The 19,631-nt window shown below is 42.4% G+C and overlaps 1 protein-coding gene across 3 annotated transcripts in view; it reads left to right on the top strand.

Moving 5' to 3' along the window:
• The window catches only part of LOC106566410 (TBC1 domain family member 22B), a 31,557-nt gene that overhangs the window by 10,530 nt on the left and 1,396 nt on the right, over window positions 1-19,631 (top strand). For all 3 annotated transcript variants that reach the window (XM_014134413.2, XM_045692930.1, XM_014134414.2), the window contains 2 exons: window positions 19,289-19,395; window positions 19,508-19,583. In XM_014134413.2, the coding sequence (XP_013989888.1) occupies window positions 19,289-19,395; window positions 19,508-19,583 (183 nt within the window). The remainder of the gene's footprint in view (window positions 1-19,288; window positions 19,396-19,507; window positions 19,584-19,631) is intronic.

Below are 19,631 nucleotides of genomic sequence, written 5' to 3'. Positions count from 1 at the left end.
CTCTTCACTCTGTCCAGCTAGATAACAGTCATCTATAGTCTCTTCACTCTGTCCAGCTAGATAACAGTCATCTATAGTCTCTTCACTCTGTCCAGCTAGATAACAGTCATCTATAGTCTCTTCCCTCTGTCCAGCTAGATAACAGTCATCTATAGTCTCTTCACTCTGTCCAGCTTGGTAACAGTCATCTATAGTCTCTTCCCTCTGTCCAGCTAGATAACAGTCATCTATAGTCTCTTCACTCTGTCCTGCTAGATAACAGTCATCTATAGTCTCTTCCCTCTGTCCAGCTAGATAACAGTCATCTATAGTCTCTTCACTCTGTCCAGCTAGATAACAGTCATCTATAGTCTCTTCACTCTGTCCAGCTTCCTAACAGTCATCTATAGTCTCTTCACTCTGTCCAGCTAGATAACAGTCATCTATAGTCTCTTCCCTCTGTCCAGCTTCCTAACAGTCATCTATAGTCTCTTCACTCTGTCCAGCTAGATAACAGTCATCTATAGTCTCTTTCCTCTGTCCAGCTAGATAACAGTCATCTATAGTCTCTTCACTCTGTCCAGCTAGATAACAGTCATCTATAGTCTCTTCACTCTGTCCAGCTAGATAACAGTCATCTATAGTCTCTTCACTCTGTCCAGCTAGATAACAGTCATCTATAGTCTCTTCCCTCTGTCAAGCTTCCTAACAGTCATCTATAGTCTCTTCACTCTGTCCAGCTAGATAACAGTCATCTATAGTCTCTTCCCTCTGTCCAGCTTCCTAACAGTCATCTATAGTCTCTTCACTCTGTCCAGCTAGATAACAGGCATCTATAGTCTCTTCCCTCTGTCGAGCTAGATAACAGTCATCTATAGTCTCTTCACTCTGTCCAGCTAGATAACAGTCATCTATAGTCTCTTCCCTCTGTCCAGCTAGATAGCAGTCATCTATAGTCTCTTCACTCTGTCCAGCTAGATAACAGTCATCTATAGTCTCTTCACTCTGTCCAGCTAGATAACAGTCATCTATAGTGTCTTCACTCTGTCCAGCTAGATAACAGTCATCTATAGTCTCTTCACTCTGTCCAGCTAGATAACAGTCATCTATAGTCTCTTCACTCTGTCCAGCTTCCTAACAGTCATCTATAGTCTCTTCACTCTGTCCAGCTAGATAACAGTCATCTATAGTCTCTTCCCTCTGTCCAGCTTCGTAACAGTCATCTATAGTCTCTTCACTCTGTCCAGCTAGATAACAGTCATCTATAGTCTCTTTCCTCTGTCCAGCTAGATAACAGTCATCTATAGTCTCTTCACTCTGTCCAGCTAGATAACAGTCATCTATAGTCTCTTCACTCTGTCCAGCTAGATAACAGTCATCTATAGTCTCTTCACTCTGTCCAGCTAGATAACAGTCATCTATAGTCTCTTCACTCTCTATAGCTTCCTAACAGTCATCTATAGTCTCTTCCCTCTGTCCAGCTAGATAACAGTCATCTATAGTCTCTTCACTCTGTCCAGCTCGATAACAGTCATCTATAGTCTCTTCACTCTGTCCAGCTAGATAACAGGCATCTATAGTCTCTTTCCTCTGTCCAGCTAGATAACAGTCATCTATAGTCTCTTCCCTCTGTCCAGCTAGATAACAGTCATCTATAGTCTCTTCACTCTGTCCAGCTAGATAACAGTCATCTATAGTCTCTTCACTCTGTCCAGCTTCCTAACAGTCATCTATAGTCTCTTCACTCTGTCCAGCTTCCTAACAGTCATCTATAGTCTCTTCCCTCTGTCCAGCTTCCTAACAGTCATCTATAGTCTCTTCACTCTGTCCAGCTTCCTAACAGTCATCTATAGTCTCTTCACTCTGTCCAGCTAGATAAAAGTCATCTATAGTCTCTTCCCTCTATCCAGGTAGATAACAGTCATCTATAGTCTCTTCCCTCTGTCCAGCTTCCTAACAGTCATCTATAGTCTCTTCACTCTGTCCAGCTAGATAACAGTCATCTATAGTCTCTTCTCTCTGTCCAGCTAGATAACAGTCATCTACAGTCTCTTCACTCTGTCCAGCTAGATAACAGTCATCTATAGTCTCCTCACTCGGTCCAGCTAGATAACAGTCATCTATAGTCTCTTCTCTCTGTCCAGCTAGATAACAGTCATCTACAGTCTCTTCACTCTGTCCAGCTAGATAACAGTCATCTATAGTCTCTTCACTCTGTCCAGCTTCCTAACAGTCATCTATAGTCTCTTCACTCTGTCCAGCTAGATAACAGTCATCTATAGTCTCTTCCCTCTGTCCAGCTAGATAACAGTCATCTATAGTCTCTTCACTCTGTCCAGCTAGATAACAGTCATCTATAGTCTCTTCACTCTGTCCAGCTAGATAACAGTCATCTATAGTCTCTTCCCTCTGTCAAGCTTCCTAACAGTCATCTATAGTCTCTTCACTCTGTCCAGCTAGATAACAGTCATCTATAGTCTCTTCCCTCTGTCCAGCTTCCTAACAGTCATCTATAGTCTCTTCACTCTGTCCAGCTAGATAACAGGCATCTATAGTCTCTTCCCTCTGTCGAGCTAGATAACAGTCATCTATAGTCTCTTCACTCTGTCCAGCTAGATAACAGTCATCTATAGTCTCTTCCCTCTGTCCAGCTAGATAGCAGTCATCTATAGTCTCTTCACTCTGTCCAGCTAGATAACAGTCATCTATAGTCTCTTCACTCTGTCCAGCTAGATAACAGTCATCTATAGTGTCTTCACTCTGTCCAGCTAGATAACAGTCATCTATAGTCTCTTCACTCTGTCCAGCTAGATAACAGTCATCTATAGTCTCTTCACTCTGTCCAGCTTCCTAACAGTCATCTATAGTCTCTTCACTCTGTCCAGCTAGATAACAGTCATCTATAGTCTCTTCCCTCTGTCCAGCTTCGTAACAGTCATCTATAGTCTCTTCACTCTGTCCAGCTAGATAACAGTCATCTATAGTCTCTTTCCTCTGTCCAGCTAGATAACAGTCATCTATAGTCTCTTCACTCTGTCCAGCTAGATAACAGTCATCTATAGTCTCTTCACTCTGTCCAGCTAGATAACAGTCATCTATAGTCTCTTCACTCTGTCCAGCTAGATAACAGTCATCTATAGTCTCTTCACTCTCTATAGCTTCCTAACAGTCATCTATAGTCTCTTCCCTCTGTCCAGCTAGATAACAGTCATCTATAGTCTCTTCACTCTGTCCAGCTCGATAACAGTCATCTATAGTCTCTTCACTCTGTCCAGCTAGATAACAGGCATCTATAGTCTCTTTCCTCTGTCCAGCTAGATAACAGTCATCTATAGTCTCTTCCCTCTGTCCAGCTAGATAACAGTCATCTATAGTCTCTTCACTCTGTCCAGCTAGATAACAGTCATCTATAGTCTCTTCACTCTGTCCAGCTTCCTAACAGTCATCTATAGTCTCTTCACTCTGTCCAGCTTCCTAACAGTCATCTATAGTCTCTTCCCTCTGTCCAGCTTCCTAACAGTCATCTATAGTCTCTTCACTCTGTCCAGCTTCCTAACAGTCATCTATAGTCTCTTCACTCTGTCCAGCTAGATAAAAGTCATCTATAGTCTCTTCCCTCTATCCAGGTAGATAACAGTCATCTATAGTCTCTTCCCTCTGTCCAGCTTCCTAACAGTCATCTATAGTCTCTTCACTCTGTCCAGCTAGATAACAGTCATCTATAGTCTCTTCTCTCTGTCCAGCTAGATAACAGTCATCTACAGTCTCTTCACTCTGTCCAGCTAGATAACAGTCATCTATAGTCTCCTCACTCGGTCCAGCTAGATAACAGTCATCTATAGTCTCTTCTCTCTGTCCAGCTAGATAACAGTCATCTACAGTCTCTTCACTCTGTCCAGCTAGATAACAGTCATCTATAGTCTCTTCACTCTGTCCAGCTTCCTAACAGTCATCTATAGTCTCTTCACTCTGTCCAGCTAGATAACAGTCATCTATAGTCTCTTCCCTCTGTCCAGCTAGATAACAGTCATCTATAGTCTCTTCACTCTGTCCAGCTAGATAACAGTCATCTATAGTCTCTTCACTCTGTCCAGCTTCCTAACAGTCATCTATAGTCTCCTCACTCTGTCCAGCTAGATAACAGTCATCTATAGTCTCTTCACTCTGTCCAGCTAGATAACAGTCATCTATAGTCTCTTCCCTCTGTCCAGCTAGATAACAGTCATCTATAGTCTCTTCCCTCTGTCCAGCTAGATAACAGTCATCTATAGTCTCTTCACTCTGTCCAGCTAGATAACAGTCATCTATAGTCTCTTCACTCTGTCCAGCTTCCTAACAGTCATCTATAGTCTCTTCACTCTGTCCAGCTTCCTAACAGTCATCTATAGTCTCTTCCCTCTGTCCAGCTTCCTAACAGTCATCTATAGTCTCTTCACTCTGTCCAGCTTCCTAACAGTCATCTATAGTCTCTTCACTCTGTCCAGCTAGATAAAAGTCATCTATAGTCTCTTCCCTCTATCCAGGTAGATAACAGTCATCTATAGTCTCTTCCCTCTGTCCAGCTTCCTAACAGTCATCTATAGTCTCTTCACTCTGTCCAGCTAGATAACAGTCATCTATAGTCTCTTCTCTCTGTCCAGCTAGATAACAGTCATCTACAGTCTCTTCACTCTGTCCAGCTAGATAACAGTCATCTATAGTCTCCTCACTCGGTCCAGCTAGATAACAGTCATCTATAGTCTCTTCTCTCTGTCCAGCTAGATAACAGTCATCTACAGTCTCTTCACTCTGTCCAGCTAGATAACAGTCATCTATAGTCTCTTCACTCTGTCCAGCTTCCTAACAGTCATCTATAGTCTCTTCACTCTGTCCAGCTAGATAACAGTCATCTATAGTCTCTTCCCTCTGTCCAGCTAGATAACAGTCATCTATAGTCTCTTCACTCTGTCCAGCTAGATAACAGTCATCTATAGTCTCTTCACTCTGTCCAGCTTCCTAACAGTCATCTATAGTCTCCTCACTCTGTCCAGCTAGATAACAGTCATCTATAGTCTCTTCACTCTGTCCAGCTAGATAACAGTCATCTATAGTCTCTTCCCTCTGTCCAGCTAGATAACAGTCATCTATAGTCTCTTCACTCTGTCCAGCTAGATAACAGTCATCTATAGTCTCTTCACTCTGTATAGCTTCCTAACAGTCATCTATAGTCTCTTCACTCTGTCCAGCTTCCTAACAGTCATCTATAGTCTCCTCACTCTGTCCAGCTAGATAACAGTCATCTATAGTCTCTTCACTCTGTCCAGCTAGATAACAGTCATCTATAGTCTCTTCACTCTGTCCAGCTAGATAACAGTCATCTATAGTCTCTTCCCTCTGTCCAGCTAGATAACAGTCATCTATAGTCTCTTCACTCTGTCAAGCTTCCTAACAGTCATCTATAGTCTCTTCACTCTGTCCAGCTAGATAACAGTCATCTACAGTCTCTTCCCTCTGTCCAGCTAGATAACAGTCATGTATAGTCTCTTCACTCTGTCCAGCTAGATAACAGTCATCTATAGTCTCTTCACTCTGTATAGCTTCCTAACAGTCATCTATAGTCTCTTCACTCTGTCCAGCTTCCTAACAGTCATCTATAGTCTCCTCACTCTGTCCAGCTAGATAACAGTCATCTATAGTCTCTTCACTCTGTCCAGCTATATAACAGTCATCTATAGTCTCTTCCCTCTGTCCAGCTAGATAACAGTCATCTATAGTCTCTTCCCTCTGTCCAGCTAGATAACAGTCATCTATAGTCTCTTCACTCTGTCCAGCTTGATAACAGTCATCTACAGTCTCTTCCCTCTGTCCAGCTAGATAACAGTCATCTATAGTCTCTTCAGTCTGTCCAGCTAGATAACAGTCATCTATAGTCTCTTCACTCTGTATAGCTTCCTAACAGTCATCTATAGTCTCTTCACTCTGTCCAGCTAGATAACAGTCATCTATAGTCTCTTCACTCTGTCCAGCTAGATAACTGTCATCTATAGTCTCCTCCCTCTGTCCAGCTAGATAACAGTCATCTATAGTCTCTTCCCTCTGTCCAGCTAGATAACAGTCATCTATAGTCTCTTCACTCTGTCCAGCTAGATAACAGTCATCTATAGTCTCTTCCCTCTGTCCAGCTAGATAACAGTCATCTATAGTCTCTTCACTCTGTCCAGCTTGGTAACAGTCATCTATAGTCTCTTCCCTCTGTCCAGCTAGATAACAGTCATCTATAGTCTCTTCACTCTGTCCAGCTAGATAACAGTCATCTATAGTCTCTTCACTCTGTCCAGCTAGATAACAGTCATCTATAGTCTCTTCACTCTGTCCAGCTAGATAACAGTCATCTATAGTCTCTTCACTCTGTCCAGCTAGATAACAGTCATCTATAGTCTCTTCCCTCTGTCCAGCTAGATAACAGTCATCTATAGTCTCTTCACTCTGTCCAGCTTGGTAACAGTCATCTATAGTCTCTTCCCTCTGTCCAGCTAGATAACAGTCATCTATAGTCTCTTCACTCTGTCCTGCTAGATAACAGTCATCTATAGTCTCTTCCCTCTGTCCAGCTAGATAACAGTCATCTATAGTCTCTTCACTCTGTCCAGCTAGATAACAGTCATCTATAGTCTCTTCACTCTGTCCAGCTTCCTAACAGTCATCTATAGTCTCTTCACTCTGTCCAGCTAGATAACAGTCATCTATAGTCTCTTCACTCTGTCCAGCTTCCTAACAGTCATCTATAGTCTCCTCACTCTGTCCAGCTAGATAACAGTCATCTATAGTCTCTTCACTCTGTCCAGCTAGATAACAGTCATCTATAGTCTCTTCCCTCTGTCCAGCTAGATAACAGTCATCTATAGTCTCTTCACTCTGTCCAGCTAGATAACAGTCATCTATAGTCTCTTCACTCTGTATAGCTTCCTAACAGTCATCTATAGTCTCTTCACTCTGTCCAGCTTCCTAACAGTCATCTATAGTCTCCTCACTCTGTCCAGCTAGATAACAGTCATCTATAGTCTCTTCACTCTGTCCAGCTAGATAACAGTCATCTATAGTCTCTTCACTCTGTCCAGCTAGATAACAGTCATCTATAGTCTCTTCCCTCTGTCCAGCTAGATAACAGTCATCTATAGTCTCTTCACTCTGTCAAGCTTCCTAACAGTCATCTATAGTCTCTTCACTCTGTCCAGCTAGATAACAGTCATCTACAGTCTCTTCCCTCTGTCCAGCTAGATAACAGTCATGTATAGTCTCTTCACTCTGTCCAGCTAGATAACAGTCATCTATAGTCTCTTCACTCTGTATAGCTTCCTAACAGTCATCTATAGTCTCTTCACTCTGTCCAGCTAGATAACAGTCATCTATAGTCTCTTCCCTCTGTCCAGCTAGATAACAGTCATCTATAGTCTCTTCCCTCTGTCCAGCTAGATAACAGTCATCTATAGTCTCTTCACTCTGTCCAGCTAGATAACAGTCATCTATAGTCTCTTCACTCTGTATAGCTTCCTAACAGTCATCTATAGTCTCTTCACTCTGTCCAGCTTCCTAACAGTCATCTATAGTCTCTTCACTCTGTCCAGCTAGATAACAGTCATCTATAGTCTCTTCACTCTGTCCAGCTAGATAACTGTCATCTATAGTCTCCTCCCTCTGTCCAGCTAGATAACAGTCATCTATAGTCTCTTCCCTCTGTCCAGCTAGATAACAGTCATCTATAGTCTCTTCACTCTGTCCAGCTAGATAACAGTCATCTATAGTCTCTTCCCTCTGTCCAGCTAGATAACAGTCATCTATAGTCTCTTCACTCTGTCCAGCTTGGTAACAGTCATCTATAGTCTCTTCCCTCTGTCCAGCTAGATAACAGTCATCTATAGTCTCTTCACTCTGTCCAGCTAGATAACAGTCATCTATAGTCTCTTCACTCTGTCCAGCTAGATAACAGTCATCTATAGTCTCTTCACTCTGTCCAGCTAGATAACAGTCATCTATAGTCTCTTCACTCTGTCCAGCTAGATAACAGTCATCTATAGTCTCTTCCCTCTGTCCAGCTAGATAACAGTCATCTATAGTCTCTTCACTCTGTCCAGCTTGGTAACAGTCATCTATAGTCTCTTCCCTCTGTCCAGCTAGATAACAGTCATCTATAGTCTCTTCACTCTGTCCTGCTAGATAACAGTCATCTATAGTCTCTTCCCTCTGTCCAGCTAGATAACAGTCATCTATAGTCTCTTCACTCTGTCCAGCTAGATAACAGTCATCTATAGTCTCTTCACTCTGTCCAGCTTCCTAACAGTCATCTATAGTCTCTTCACTCTGTCCAGCTAGATAACAGTCATCTATAGTCTCTTCACTCTGTCCAGCTTCCTAACAGTCATCTATAGTCTCCTCACTCTGTCCAGCTAGATAACAGTCATCTATAGTCTCTTCACTCTGTCCAGCTAGATAACAGTCATCTATAGTCTCTTCCCTCTGTCCAGCTAGATAACAGTCATCTATAGTCTCTTCACTCTGTCCAGCTAGATAACAGTCATCTATAGTCTCTTCACTCTGTATAGCTTCCTAACAGTCATCTATAGTCTCTTCACTCTGTCCAGCTTCCTAACAGTCATCTATAGTCTCCTCACTCTGTCCAGCTAGATAACAGTCATCTATAGTCTCTTCACTCTGTCCAGCTAGATAACAGTCATCTATAGTCTCTTCACTCTGTCCAGCTAGATAACAGTCATCTATAGTCTCTTCCCTCTGTCCAGCTAGATAACAGTCATCTATAGTCTCTTCACTCTGTCAAGCTTCCTAACAGTCATCTATAGTCTCTTCACTCTGTCCAGCTAGATAACAGTCATCTACAGTCTCTTCCCTCTGTCCAGCTAGATAACAGTCATGTATAGTCTCTTCACTCTGTCCAGCTAGATAACAGTCATCTATAGTCTCTTCACTCTGTATAGCTTCCTAACAGTCATCTATAGTCTCTTCACTCTGTCCAGCTTCCTAACAGTCATCTATAGTCTCCTCACTCTGTCCAGCTAGATAACAGTCATCTATAGTCTCTTCACTCTGTCCAGCTATATAACAGTCATCTATAGTCTCTTCCCTCTGTCCAGCTAGATAACAGTCATCTATAGTCTCTTCCCTCTGTCCAGCTAGATAACAGTCATCTATAGTCTCTTCACTCTGTCCAGCTTGATAACAGTCATCTACAGTCTCTTCCCTCTGTCCAGCTAGATAACAGTCATCTATAGTCTCTTCAGTCTGTCCAGCTAGATAACAGTCATCTATAGTCTCTTCACTCTGTATAGCTTCCTAACAGTCATCTATAGTCTCTTCACTCTGTCCAGCTAGATAACAGTCATCTATAGTCTCTTCACTCTGTCCAGCTAGATAACTGTCATCTATAGTCTCCTCCCTCTGTCCAGCTAGATAACAGTCATCTATAGTCTCTTCCCTCTGTCCAGCTAGATAACAGTCATCTATAGTCTCTTCACTCTGTCCAGCTAGATAACAGTCATCTATAGTCTCTTCCCTCTGTCCAGCTAGATAACAGTCATCTATAGTCTCTTCACTCTGTCCAGCTTGGTAACAGTCATCTATAGTCTCTTCCCTCTGTCCAGCTAGATAACAGTCATCTATAGTCTCTTCACTCTGTCCAGCTAGATAACAGTCATCTATAGTCTCTTCACTCTGTCCAGCTAGATAACAGTCATCTATAGTCTCTTCACTCTGTCCAGCTAGATAACAGTCATCTATAGTCTCTTCACTCTGTCCAGCTAGATAACAGTCATCTATAGTCTCTTCCCTCTGTCCAGCTAGATAACAGTCATCTATAGTCTCTTCACTCTGTCCAGCTTGGTAACAGTCATCTATAGTCTCTTCCCTCTGTCCAGCTAGATAACAGTCATCTATAGTCTCTTCACTCTGTCCTGCTAGATAACAGTCATCTATAGTCTCTTCCCTCTGTCCAGCTAGATAACAGTCATCTATAGTCTCTTCACTCTGTCCAGCTAGATAACAGTCATCTATAGTCTCTTCACTCTGTCCAGCTTCCTAACAGTCATCTATAGTCTCTTCACTCTGTCCAGCTAGATAACAGTCATCTATAGTCTCTTCCCTCTGTCCAGCTTCCTAACAGTCATCTATAGTCTCTTCACTCTGTCCAGCTAGATAACAGTCATCTATAGTCTCTTTCCTCTGTCCAGCTAGATAACAGTCATCTATAGTCTCTTCACTCTGTCCAGCTAGATAACAGTCATCTATAGTCTCTTCACTCTGTCCAGCTAGATAACAGTCATCTATAGTCTCTTCACTCTGTCCAGCTAGATAACAGTCATCTATAGTCTCTTCCCTCTGTCAAGCTTCCTAACAGTCATCTATAGTCTCTTCACTCTGTCCAGCTAGATAACAGTCATCTATAGTCTCTTCCCTCTGTCCAGCTTCCTAACAGTCATCTATAGTCTCTTCACTCTGTCCAGCTAGATAACAGGCATCTATAGTCTCTTCCCTCTGTCGAGCTAGATAACAGTCATCTATAGTCTCTTCACTCTGTCCAGCTAGATAACAGTCATCTATAGTCTCTTCCCTCTGTCCAGCTAGATAGCAGTCATCTATAGTCTCTTCACTCTGTCCAGCTAGATAACAGTCATCTATAGTCTCTTCACTCTGTCCAGCTAGATAACAGTCATCTATAGTGTCTTCACTCTGTCCAGCTAGATAACAGTCATCTATAGTCTCTTCACTCTGTCCAGCTAGATAACAGTCATCTATAGTCTCTTCACTCTGTCCAGCTTCCTAACAGTCATCTATAGTCTCTTCACTCTGTCCAGCTAGATAACAGTCATCTATAGTCTCTTCCCTCTGTCCAGCTTCCTAACAGTCATCTATAGTCTCTTCACTCTGTCCAGCTAGATAACAGTCATCTATAGTCTCTTTCCTCTGTCCAGCTAGATAACAGTCATCTATAGTCTCTTCACTCTGTCCAGCTAGATAACAGTCATCTATAGTCTCTTCACTCTGTCCAGCTAGATAACAGTCATCTATAGTCTCTTCACTCTGTCCAGCTAGATAACAGTCATCTATAGTCTCTTCACTCTCTATAGCTTCCTAACAGTCATCTATAGTCTCTTCCCTCTGTCCAGCTAGATAACAGTCATCTATAGTCTCTTCACTCTGTCCAGCTCGATAACAGTCATCTATAGTCTCTTCACTCTGTCCAGCTAGATAACAGGCATCTATAGTCTCTTTCCTCTGTCCAGCTAGATAACAGTCATCTATAGTCTCTTCCCTCTGTCCTGCTAGATAACAGTGATCTATAGTCTCTTCACTCTGTCCAGCTAGATAACAGTCATCTATAGTCTCTTCACTCTGTCCAGCTTCCTAACAGTCATCTATAGTCTCTTCACTCTGTCCAGCTTCCTAACAGTCATCTATAGTCTCTTCCCTCTGTCCAGCTTCCTAACAGTCATCTATAGTCTCTTCACTCTGTCCAGCTTCCTAACAGTCATCTATAGTCTCTTCACTCTGTCCAGCTAGATAAAAGTCATCTATAGTCTCTTCCCTCTATCCAGGTAGATAACAGTCATCTATAGTCTCTTCCCTCTGTCCAGCTTCCTAACAGTCATCTATAGTCTCTTCACTCTGTCCAGCTAGTTAACAGTCATCTATAGTCTCTTCTCTCTGTCCAGCTAGATAACAGTCATCTACAGTCTCTTCACTCTGTCCAGCTAGATAACAGTCATCTATAGTCTCCTCACTCGGTCCAGCTAGATAACAGTCATCTATAGTCTCTTCTCTCTGTCCAGCTAGATAACAGTCATCTACAGTCTCTTCACTCTGTCCAGCTAGATAACAGTCATCTATAGTCTCTTCACTCTGTCCAGCTTCCTAACAGTCATCTATAGTCTCTTCACTCTGTCCAGCTAGATAACAGTCATCTATAGTCTCTTCCCTCTGTCCAGCTAGATAACAGTCATCTATAGTCTCTTCACTCTGTCCAGCTAGATAACAGTCATCTATAGTCTCTTCACTCTGTCCAGCTTCCTAACAGTCATCTATAGTCTCCTCACTCTGTCCAGCTAGATAACAGTCATCTATAGTCTCTTCACTCTGTCCAGCTATATAACAGTCATCTATAGTCTCTTCCCTCTGTCCAGCTAGATAACAGTCATCTATAGTCTCTTCCCTCTGTCCAGCTAGATAACAGTCATCTATAGTCTCTTCACTCTGTCCAGCTAGATAACAGTCATCTATAGTCTCTTCACTCTGTCCAGCTAGATAACAGTCATCTATAGTCTCTTCCCTCTGTCCAGCTAGATAACAGTCATCTATAGTCTCTTCACTCTGTCAAGCTTCCTAACAGTCATCTATAGTCTCTTCACTCTGTCCAGCTAGATAACAGTCATCTACAGTCTCTTCCCTCTGTCCAGCTAGATAACAGTCATCTATAGTCTCTTCACTCTGTCCAGCTAGATAACAGTCATCTATAGTCTCTTCACTCTGTATAGCTTCCTAACAGTCATCTATAGTCTCTTCACTCTGTCCAGCTAGATAACAGTCATCTATAGTCTCTTCACTCTGTCCAGCTAGATAACAGTCATCTATAGTCTCCTCCCTCTGTCCAGCTAGATAACAGTCATCTATAGTCTCTTCCCTCTGTCCAGCTAGATAACAGTCATCTATAGTCTCTTCCCTCTGTCCAGCTAGATAACAGTCATCTATAGTCTCTTCACTCTGTCCAGCTAGATAACAGTCATCTATAGTCTCTTCACTCTGTATAGCTTCCTAACAGTCATCTATAGTCTCTTCACTCTGTCCAGCTTCCTAACAGTCATCTATAGTCTCCTCACTCTGTCCAGCTAGATAACAGTCATCTATAGTCTCTTCCCTCTGTCCAGCTAGATAACAGTCATCTATAGTCTCTTCACTCTGTCCAGCTAGATAACAGTCATCTATAGTCTCTTCCCTCTGTCCAGCTAGATAACAGTCATCTATAGTCTCTTCCCTCTGTCCAGCTAGATAACAGTCATCTATAGTCTCTTCACTCTGTCCAGCTAGATAACAGTCATCTATAGTCTCTTCACTCTGTCCAGCTAGATAACAGTCATCTATAGTCTCTTCCCTCTGTCCAGCTAGATAACAGTCATCTATAGTCTCTTCACTCTGTCAAGCTTCCTAACAGTCATCTATAGTCTCTTCACTCTGTCCAGCTAGATAACAGTCATCTACAGTCTCTTCCCTCTGTCCACCTAGATAACAGTCATCTATAGTCTCTTCACTCTGTCCAGCTAGATAACAGTCATCTATAGTCTCTTCACTCTGTATAGCTTCCTAACAGTCATCTATAGTCTCTTCACTCTGTCCAGCTTCCTAACAGTCATCTATAGTCTCCTCACTCTGTCCAGCTAGATAACAGTCATCTATAGTCTCTTCCCTCTGTCCAGCTAGATAACAGTCATCTATAGTCTCTTCCCTCTGTCCAGCTAGATAACAGTCATCTATAGTCTCTTCACTCTGTCCAGCTAGATAACAGTCATCTATAGTCTCTTCACTCTGTATAGCTTCCTAACAGTCATCTATAGTCTCTTCACTCTGTCCAGCTTCCTAACAGTCATCTATAGTCTCCTCACTCTGTCCAGCTAGATAACAGTCATCTATAGTCTCTTCCCTCTGTCCAGCTAGATAACAGTCATCTATAGTCTCTTCACTCTGTCCAGCTAGATAACAGTCATCTATAGTCTCTTCCCTCTGTCCAGCTAGATAACAGTCATCTATAGTCTCTTCCCTCTGTCCAGCTAGATAACAGTCATCTATAGTCTCTTCACTCTGTCCAGCTAGATAACAGTCATCTATAGTCTCTTCACTCTGTCCAGCTAGATAACAGTCATCTATAGTCTCTTCCCTCTGTCCAGCTAGATAACAGTCATCTATAGTCTCTTCACTCTGTCAAGCTTCCTAACAGTCATCTATAGTCTCTTCACTCTGTCCAGCTAGATAACAGTCATCTACAGTCTCTTCCCTCTGTCCAGCTAGATAACAGTCATCTATAGTCTCTTCACTCTGTCCAGCTAGATAACAGTCATCTATAGTCTCTTCACTCTGTATAGCTTCCTAACAGTCATCTATAGTCTCTTCACTCTGTCCAGCTAGATAACAGTCATCTATAGTCTCTTCACTCTGTCCAGCTATATAACAGTCATCTATAGTCTCTTCCCTCTGTCCAGCTAGATAACAGTCATCTATAGTCTCTTCACTCTGTCCAGCTAGATAACAGTCATCTATAGTCTCTTCACTCTGTCCAGCTTCCTAACAGTCATCTATAGTCTCTTCCCTCTGTCCAGCTAGATAACAGTCATCTATAGTCTCTTCACTCTGTCCAGCTAGATAACAGTCATCTACAGTCTCTTCCCTCTGTCCAGCTAGATAACAGTCATCTATAGTCTCTTCACTCTGTCCAGCTAGATAACAGTCATCTATAGTCTCTTCACTCTGTATAGCTTCCTAACAGTCATCTATAGTCTCTTCACTCTGTCCAGCTAGATAACAGTCATCTATAGTCTCTTCACTCTGTCCAGCTAGATAACAGTCATCTATAGTCTCCTCCCTCTGTCCAGCTAGATAACAGTCATCTATAGTCTCTTCCCTCTGTCCAGCTAGATAACAGTCATCTATAGTCTCTTCCCTCTGTCCAGCTAGATAACAGTCATCTATAGTCTCTTCACTCTGTCCAGCTAGATAACAGTCATCTATAGTCTCTTCACTCTGTATAGCTTCCTAACAGTCATCTATAGTCTCTTCACTCTGTCCAGCTTCCTAACAGTCATCTATAGTCTCCTCACTCTGTCCAGCTAGATAACAGTCATCTATAGTCTCTTCCCTCTGTCCAGCTAGATAACAGTCATCTATAGTCTCTTCACTCTGTATAGCTTCCTAACAGTCATCTATAGTCTCTTCACTCTGTCCAGCTTCCTAACAGTCATCTATAGTCTCCTCACTCTGTCCAGCTAGATAACAGTCATCTACAGTCTCTTCCCTCTGTCCACCTAGATAACAGTCATCTATAGTCTCTTCACTCTGTCCAGCTAGATAACAGTCATCTATAGTCTCTTCACTCTGTATAGCTTCCTAACAGTCATCTATAGTCTCTTCACTCTGTCCAGCTTCCTAACAGTCATCTATAGTCTCCTCACTCTGTCCAGCTAGATAACAGTCATCTATAGTCTCTTCCCTCTGTCCAGCTAGATAACAGTCATCTATAGTCTCTTCCCTCTGTCCAGCTAGATAACAGTCATCTATAGTCTCTTCACTCTGTCCAGCTAGATAACAGTCATCTATAGTCTCTTCACTCTGTATAGCTTCCTAACAGTCATCTATAGTCTCTTCACTCTGTCCAGCTTCCTAACAGTCATCTATAGTCTCCTCACTCTGTCCAGCTAGATAACAGTCATCTATAGTCTCTTCCCTCTGTCCAGCTAGATAACAGTCATCTATAGTCTCTTCACTCTGTCCAGCTAGATAACAGTCATCTATAGTCTCTTCCCTCTGTCCAGCTAGATAACAGTCATCTATAGTCTCTTCCCTCTGTCCAGCTAGATAACAGTCATCTATAGTCTCTTCACTCTGTCCAGCTAGATAACAGTCATCTATAGTCTCTTCACTCTGTCCAGCTAGATAACAGTCATCTATAGTCTCTTCCCTCTGTCCAGCTAGATAACAGTCATCTATAGTCTCTTCACTCTGTCAAGCTTCCTAACAGTCATCTATAGTCTCTTCACTCTGTCCAGCTAGATAACAGTCATCTACAGTCTCTTCCCTCTGTCCACCTAGATAACAGTCATCTATAGTCTCTTCACTCTGTCCAGCTAGATAACAGTCATCTATAGTCTCTTCACTCTGTATAGCTTCCTAACAGTCATCTATAGTCTCTTCACTCTGTCCAGCTTCCTAACAGTCATCTATAGTCTCCTCACTCTGTCCAGCTAGATAACAGTCATCTATAGTCTCTTCCCTCTGTCCAGCTAGATAACAGTCATCTATAGTCTCTTCCCTCTGTCCAGCTAGATAACAGTCATCTATAGTCTCTTCACTCTGTCCAGCTAGATAACAGTCATCTATAGTCTCTTCACTCTGTATAGCTTCCTAACAGTCATCTATAGTCTCTTCACTCTGTCCAGCTTCCTAACAGTCATCTATAGTCTCCTCACTCTGTCCAGCTAGATAACAGTCATCTATAGTCTCTTCCCTCTGTCCAGCTAGATAACAGTCATCTATAGTCTCTTCACTCTGTCCAGCTAGATAACAGTCATCTATAGTCTCTTCCCTCTGTCCAGCTAGATAACAGTCATCTATAGTCTCTTCCCTCTGTCCAGCTAGATAACAGTCATCTATAGTCTCTTCACTCTGTCCAGCTAGATAACAGTCATCTATAGTCTCTTCACTCTGTCCAGCTAGATAACAGTCATCTATAGTCTCTTCCCTCTGTCCAGCTAGATAACAGTCATCTATAGTCTCTTCACTCTGTCAAGCTTCCTAACAGTCATCTATAGTCTCTTCACTCTGTCCAGCTAGATAACAGTCATCTACAGTCTCTTCCCTCTGTCCAGCTAGATAACAGTCATCTATAGTCTCTTCACTCTGTCCAGCTAGATAACAGTCATCTATAGTCTCTTCACTCTGTATAGCTTCCTAACAGTCATCTATAGTCTCTTCACTCTGTCCAGCTAGATAACAGTCATCTATAGTCTCTTCACTCTGTCCAGCTATATAACAGTCATCTATAGTCTCTTCCCTCTGTCCAGCTAGATAACAGTCATCTATAGTCTCTTCACTCTGTCCAGCTAGATAACAGTCATCTATAGTCTCTTCACTCTGTCCAGCTTCCTAACAGTCATCTATAGTCTCTTCCCTCTGTCCAGCTAGATAACAGTCATCTATAGTCTCTTCACTCTGTCCAGCTAGATAACAGTCATCTACAGTCTCTTCCCTCTGTCCAGCTAGATAACAGTCATCTATAGTCTCTTCACTCTGTCCAGCTAGATAACAGTCATCTATAGTCTCTTCACTCTGTATAGCTTCCTAACAGTCATCTATAGTCTCTTCACTCTGTCCAGCTAGATAACAGTCATCTATAGTCTCTTCACTCTGTCCAGCTAGATAACAGTCATCTATAGTCTCCTCCCTCTGTCCAGCTAGATAACAGTCATCTATAGTCTCTTCCCTCTGTCCAGCTAGATAACAGTCATCTATAGTCTCTTCCCTCTGTCCAGCTAGATAACAGTCATCTATAGTCTCTTCACTCTGTCCAGCTAGATAACAGTCATCTATAGTCTCTTCACTCTGTATAGCTTCCTAACAGTCATCTATAGTCTCTTCACTCTGTCCAGCTTCCTAACAGTCATCTATAGTCTCCTCACTCTGTCCAGCTAGATAACAGTCATCTATAGTCTCTTCCCTCTGTCCAGCTAGATAACAGTCATCTATAGTCTCTTCACTCTGTCCAGCTAGATAACAGTCATCTATAGTCTCTTCCCTCTGTCCAGCTAGATAACAGTCATCTATAGTCTCTTCCCTCTGTCCAGCTAGATAACAGTCATCTATAGTCTCTTCACTCTGTCCAGCTAGATAACAGTCATCTATAGTCTCTTCACTCTGTCCAGCTAGATAACAGTCATCTATAGTCTCTTCCCTCTGTCCAGCTAGATAACAGTCATCTATAGTCTCTTCACTCTGTCAAGCTTCCTAACAGTCATCTATAGTCTCTTCACTCTGTCCAGCTAGATAACAGTCATCTACAGTCTCTTCCCTCTGTCCACCTAGATAACAGTCATCTATAGTCTCTTCACTCTGTCCAGCTAGATAACAGTCATCTATAGTCTCTTCACTCTGTATAGCTTCCTAACAGTCATCTATAGTCTCTTCACTCTGTCCAGCTTCCTAACAGTCATCTATAGTCTCCTCACTCTGTCCAGCTAGATAACAGTCATCTATAGTCTCTTCCCTCTGTCCAGCTAGATAACAGTCATCTATAGTCTCTTCCCTCTGTCCAGCTAGATAACAGTCATCTATAGTCTCTTCACTCTGTCCAGCTAGATAACAGTCATCTATAGTCTCTTCACTCTGTATAGCTTCCTAACAGTCATCTATAGTCTCTTCACTCTGTCCAGCTTCCTAACAGTCATCTATAGTCTCCTCACTCTGTCCAGCTAGATAACAGTCATCTATAGTCTCTTCCCTCTGTCCAGCTAGATAACAGTCATCTATAGTCTCTTCACTCTGTCCAGCTAGATAACAGTCATCTATAGTCTCTTCCCTCTGTCCAGCTAGATAACAGTCATCTATAGTCTCTTCCCTCTGTCCAGCTAGATAACAGTCATCTATAGTCTCTTCACTCTGTCCAGCTAGATAACAGTCATCTATAGTCTCTTCACTCTGTCCAGCTAGATAACAGTCATCTATAGTCTCTTCCCTCTGTCCAGCTAGATAACAGTCATCTATAGTCTCTTCACTCTGTCAAGCTTCCTAACAGTCATCTATAGTCTCTTCACTCTGTCCAGCTAGATAACAGTCATCTACAGTCTCTTCCCTCTGTCCAGCTAGATAACAGTCATCTATAGTCTCTTCACTCTGTCCAGCTAGATAACAGTCATCTATAGTCTCTTCACTCTGTATAGCTTCCTAACAGTCATCTATAGTCTCTTCACTCTGTCCAGCTAGATAACAGTCATCTATAGTCTCTTCACTCTGTCCAGCTATATAACAGTCATCTATAGTCTCTTCCCTCTGTCCAGCTAGATAACAGTCATCTATAGTCTCTTCACTCTGTCCAGCTAGATAACAGTCATCTATAGTCTCTTCACTCTGTCCAGCTTCCTAACAGTCATCTATAGTCTCTTCCCTCTGTCCAGCTAGATAACAGTCATCTATAGTCTCTTCACTCTGTCCAGCTAGATAACAGTCATCTACAGTCTCTTCCCTCTGTCCAGCTAGATAACAGTCATCTATAGTCTCTTCACTCTGTCCAGCTAGATAACAGTCATCTATAGTCTCTTCACTCTGTATAGCTTCCTAACAGTCATCGAAACGAAAGCTAGGCAGCCAGGGAGCATCAAAAATGCCAAAACTCTTCTTTTTTTTTTTGCACATTTTCACGGCAAAGAAAAATAATCAACTTTAAGTGCAGCCCCCAGGACCTCGGTGAAGACCAAATACGGCCCGCAGGGAACTGAGTGACACCCCTGCCTTAGTGAATTGGAAGTAGGGTTGTGTTTCGCTGACTGATCGTTTGGGTTTACATCCACAGAGGAGGATGTGGAGAATTTTGACGTAGCGTCCCTGCCTCTTGACACCCAGAGGAACATTGAGGCAGACAGTTTCTGGTGCATGACCAAGCTGCTGGATGGAATACAGGTTAGTAATGTTAGTCAGTTATTTTTCTCCATCTGCTCTTATGGTCTTACAATCACAAATAAAATCCTCCTCGTGATGTGTTGTTGATATTATTGTTGTTGTGTCTGTACAGGACAACTACACTTTTGCTCAGCCAGGGATTCAGAACAATGTGAAAGCTTTGGAAGAATTGGTCAGCAGAATCGATGGTGAGATATGATCTCCTCATGTTGTTACCGTATCTGAGGTAAGATCTT

Source organism: Salmo salar, chromosome ssa13 (genome assembly GCF_905237065.1).
Source record: "Salmo salar chromosome ssa13, Ssal_v3.1, whole genome shotgun sequence".
Taxonomy (NCBI): domain Eukaryota; kingdom Metazoa; phylum Chordata; class Actinopteri; order Salmoniformes; family Salmonidae; genus Salmo; species Salmo salar.
The sequence above is the reverse complement of the archived record's forward strand: the minus strand, read 5'-3'. Positions and strand labels throughout refer to the sequence as shown.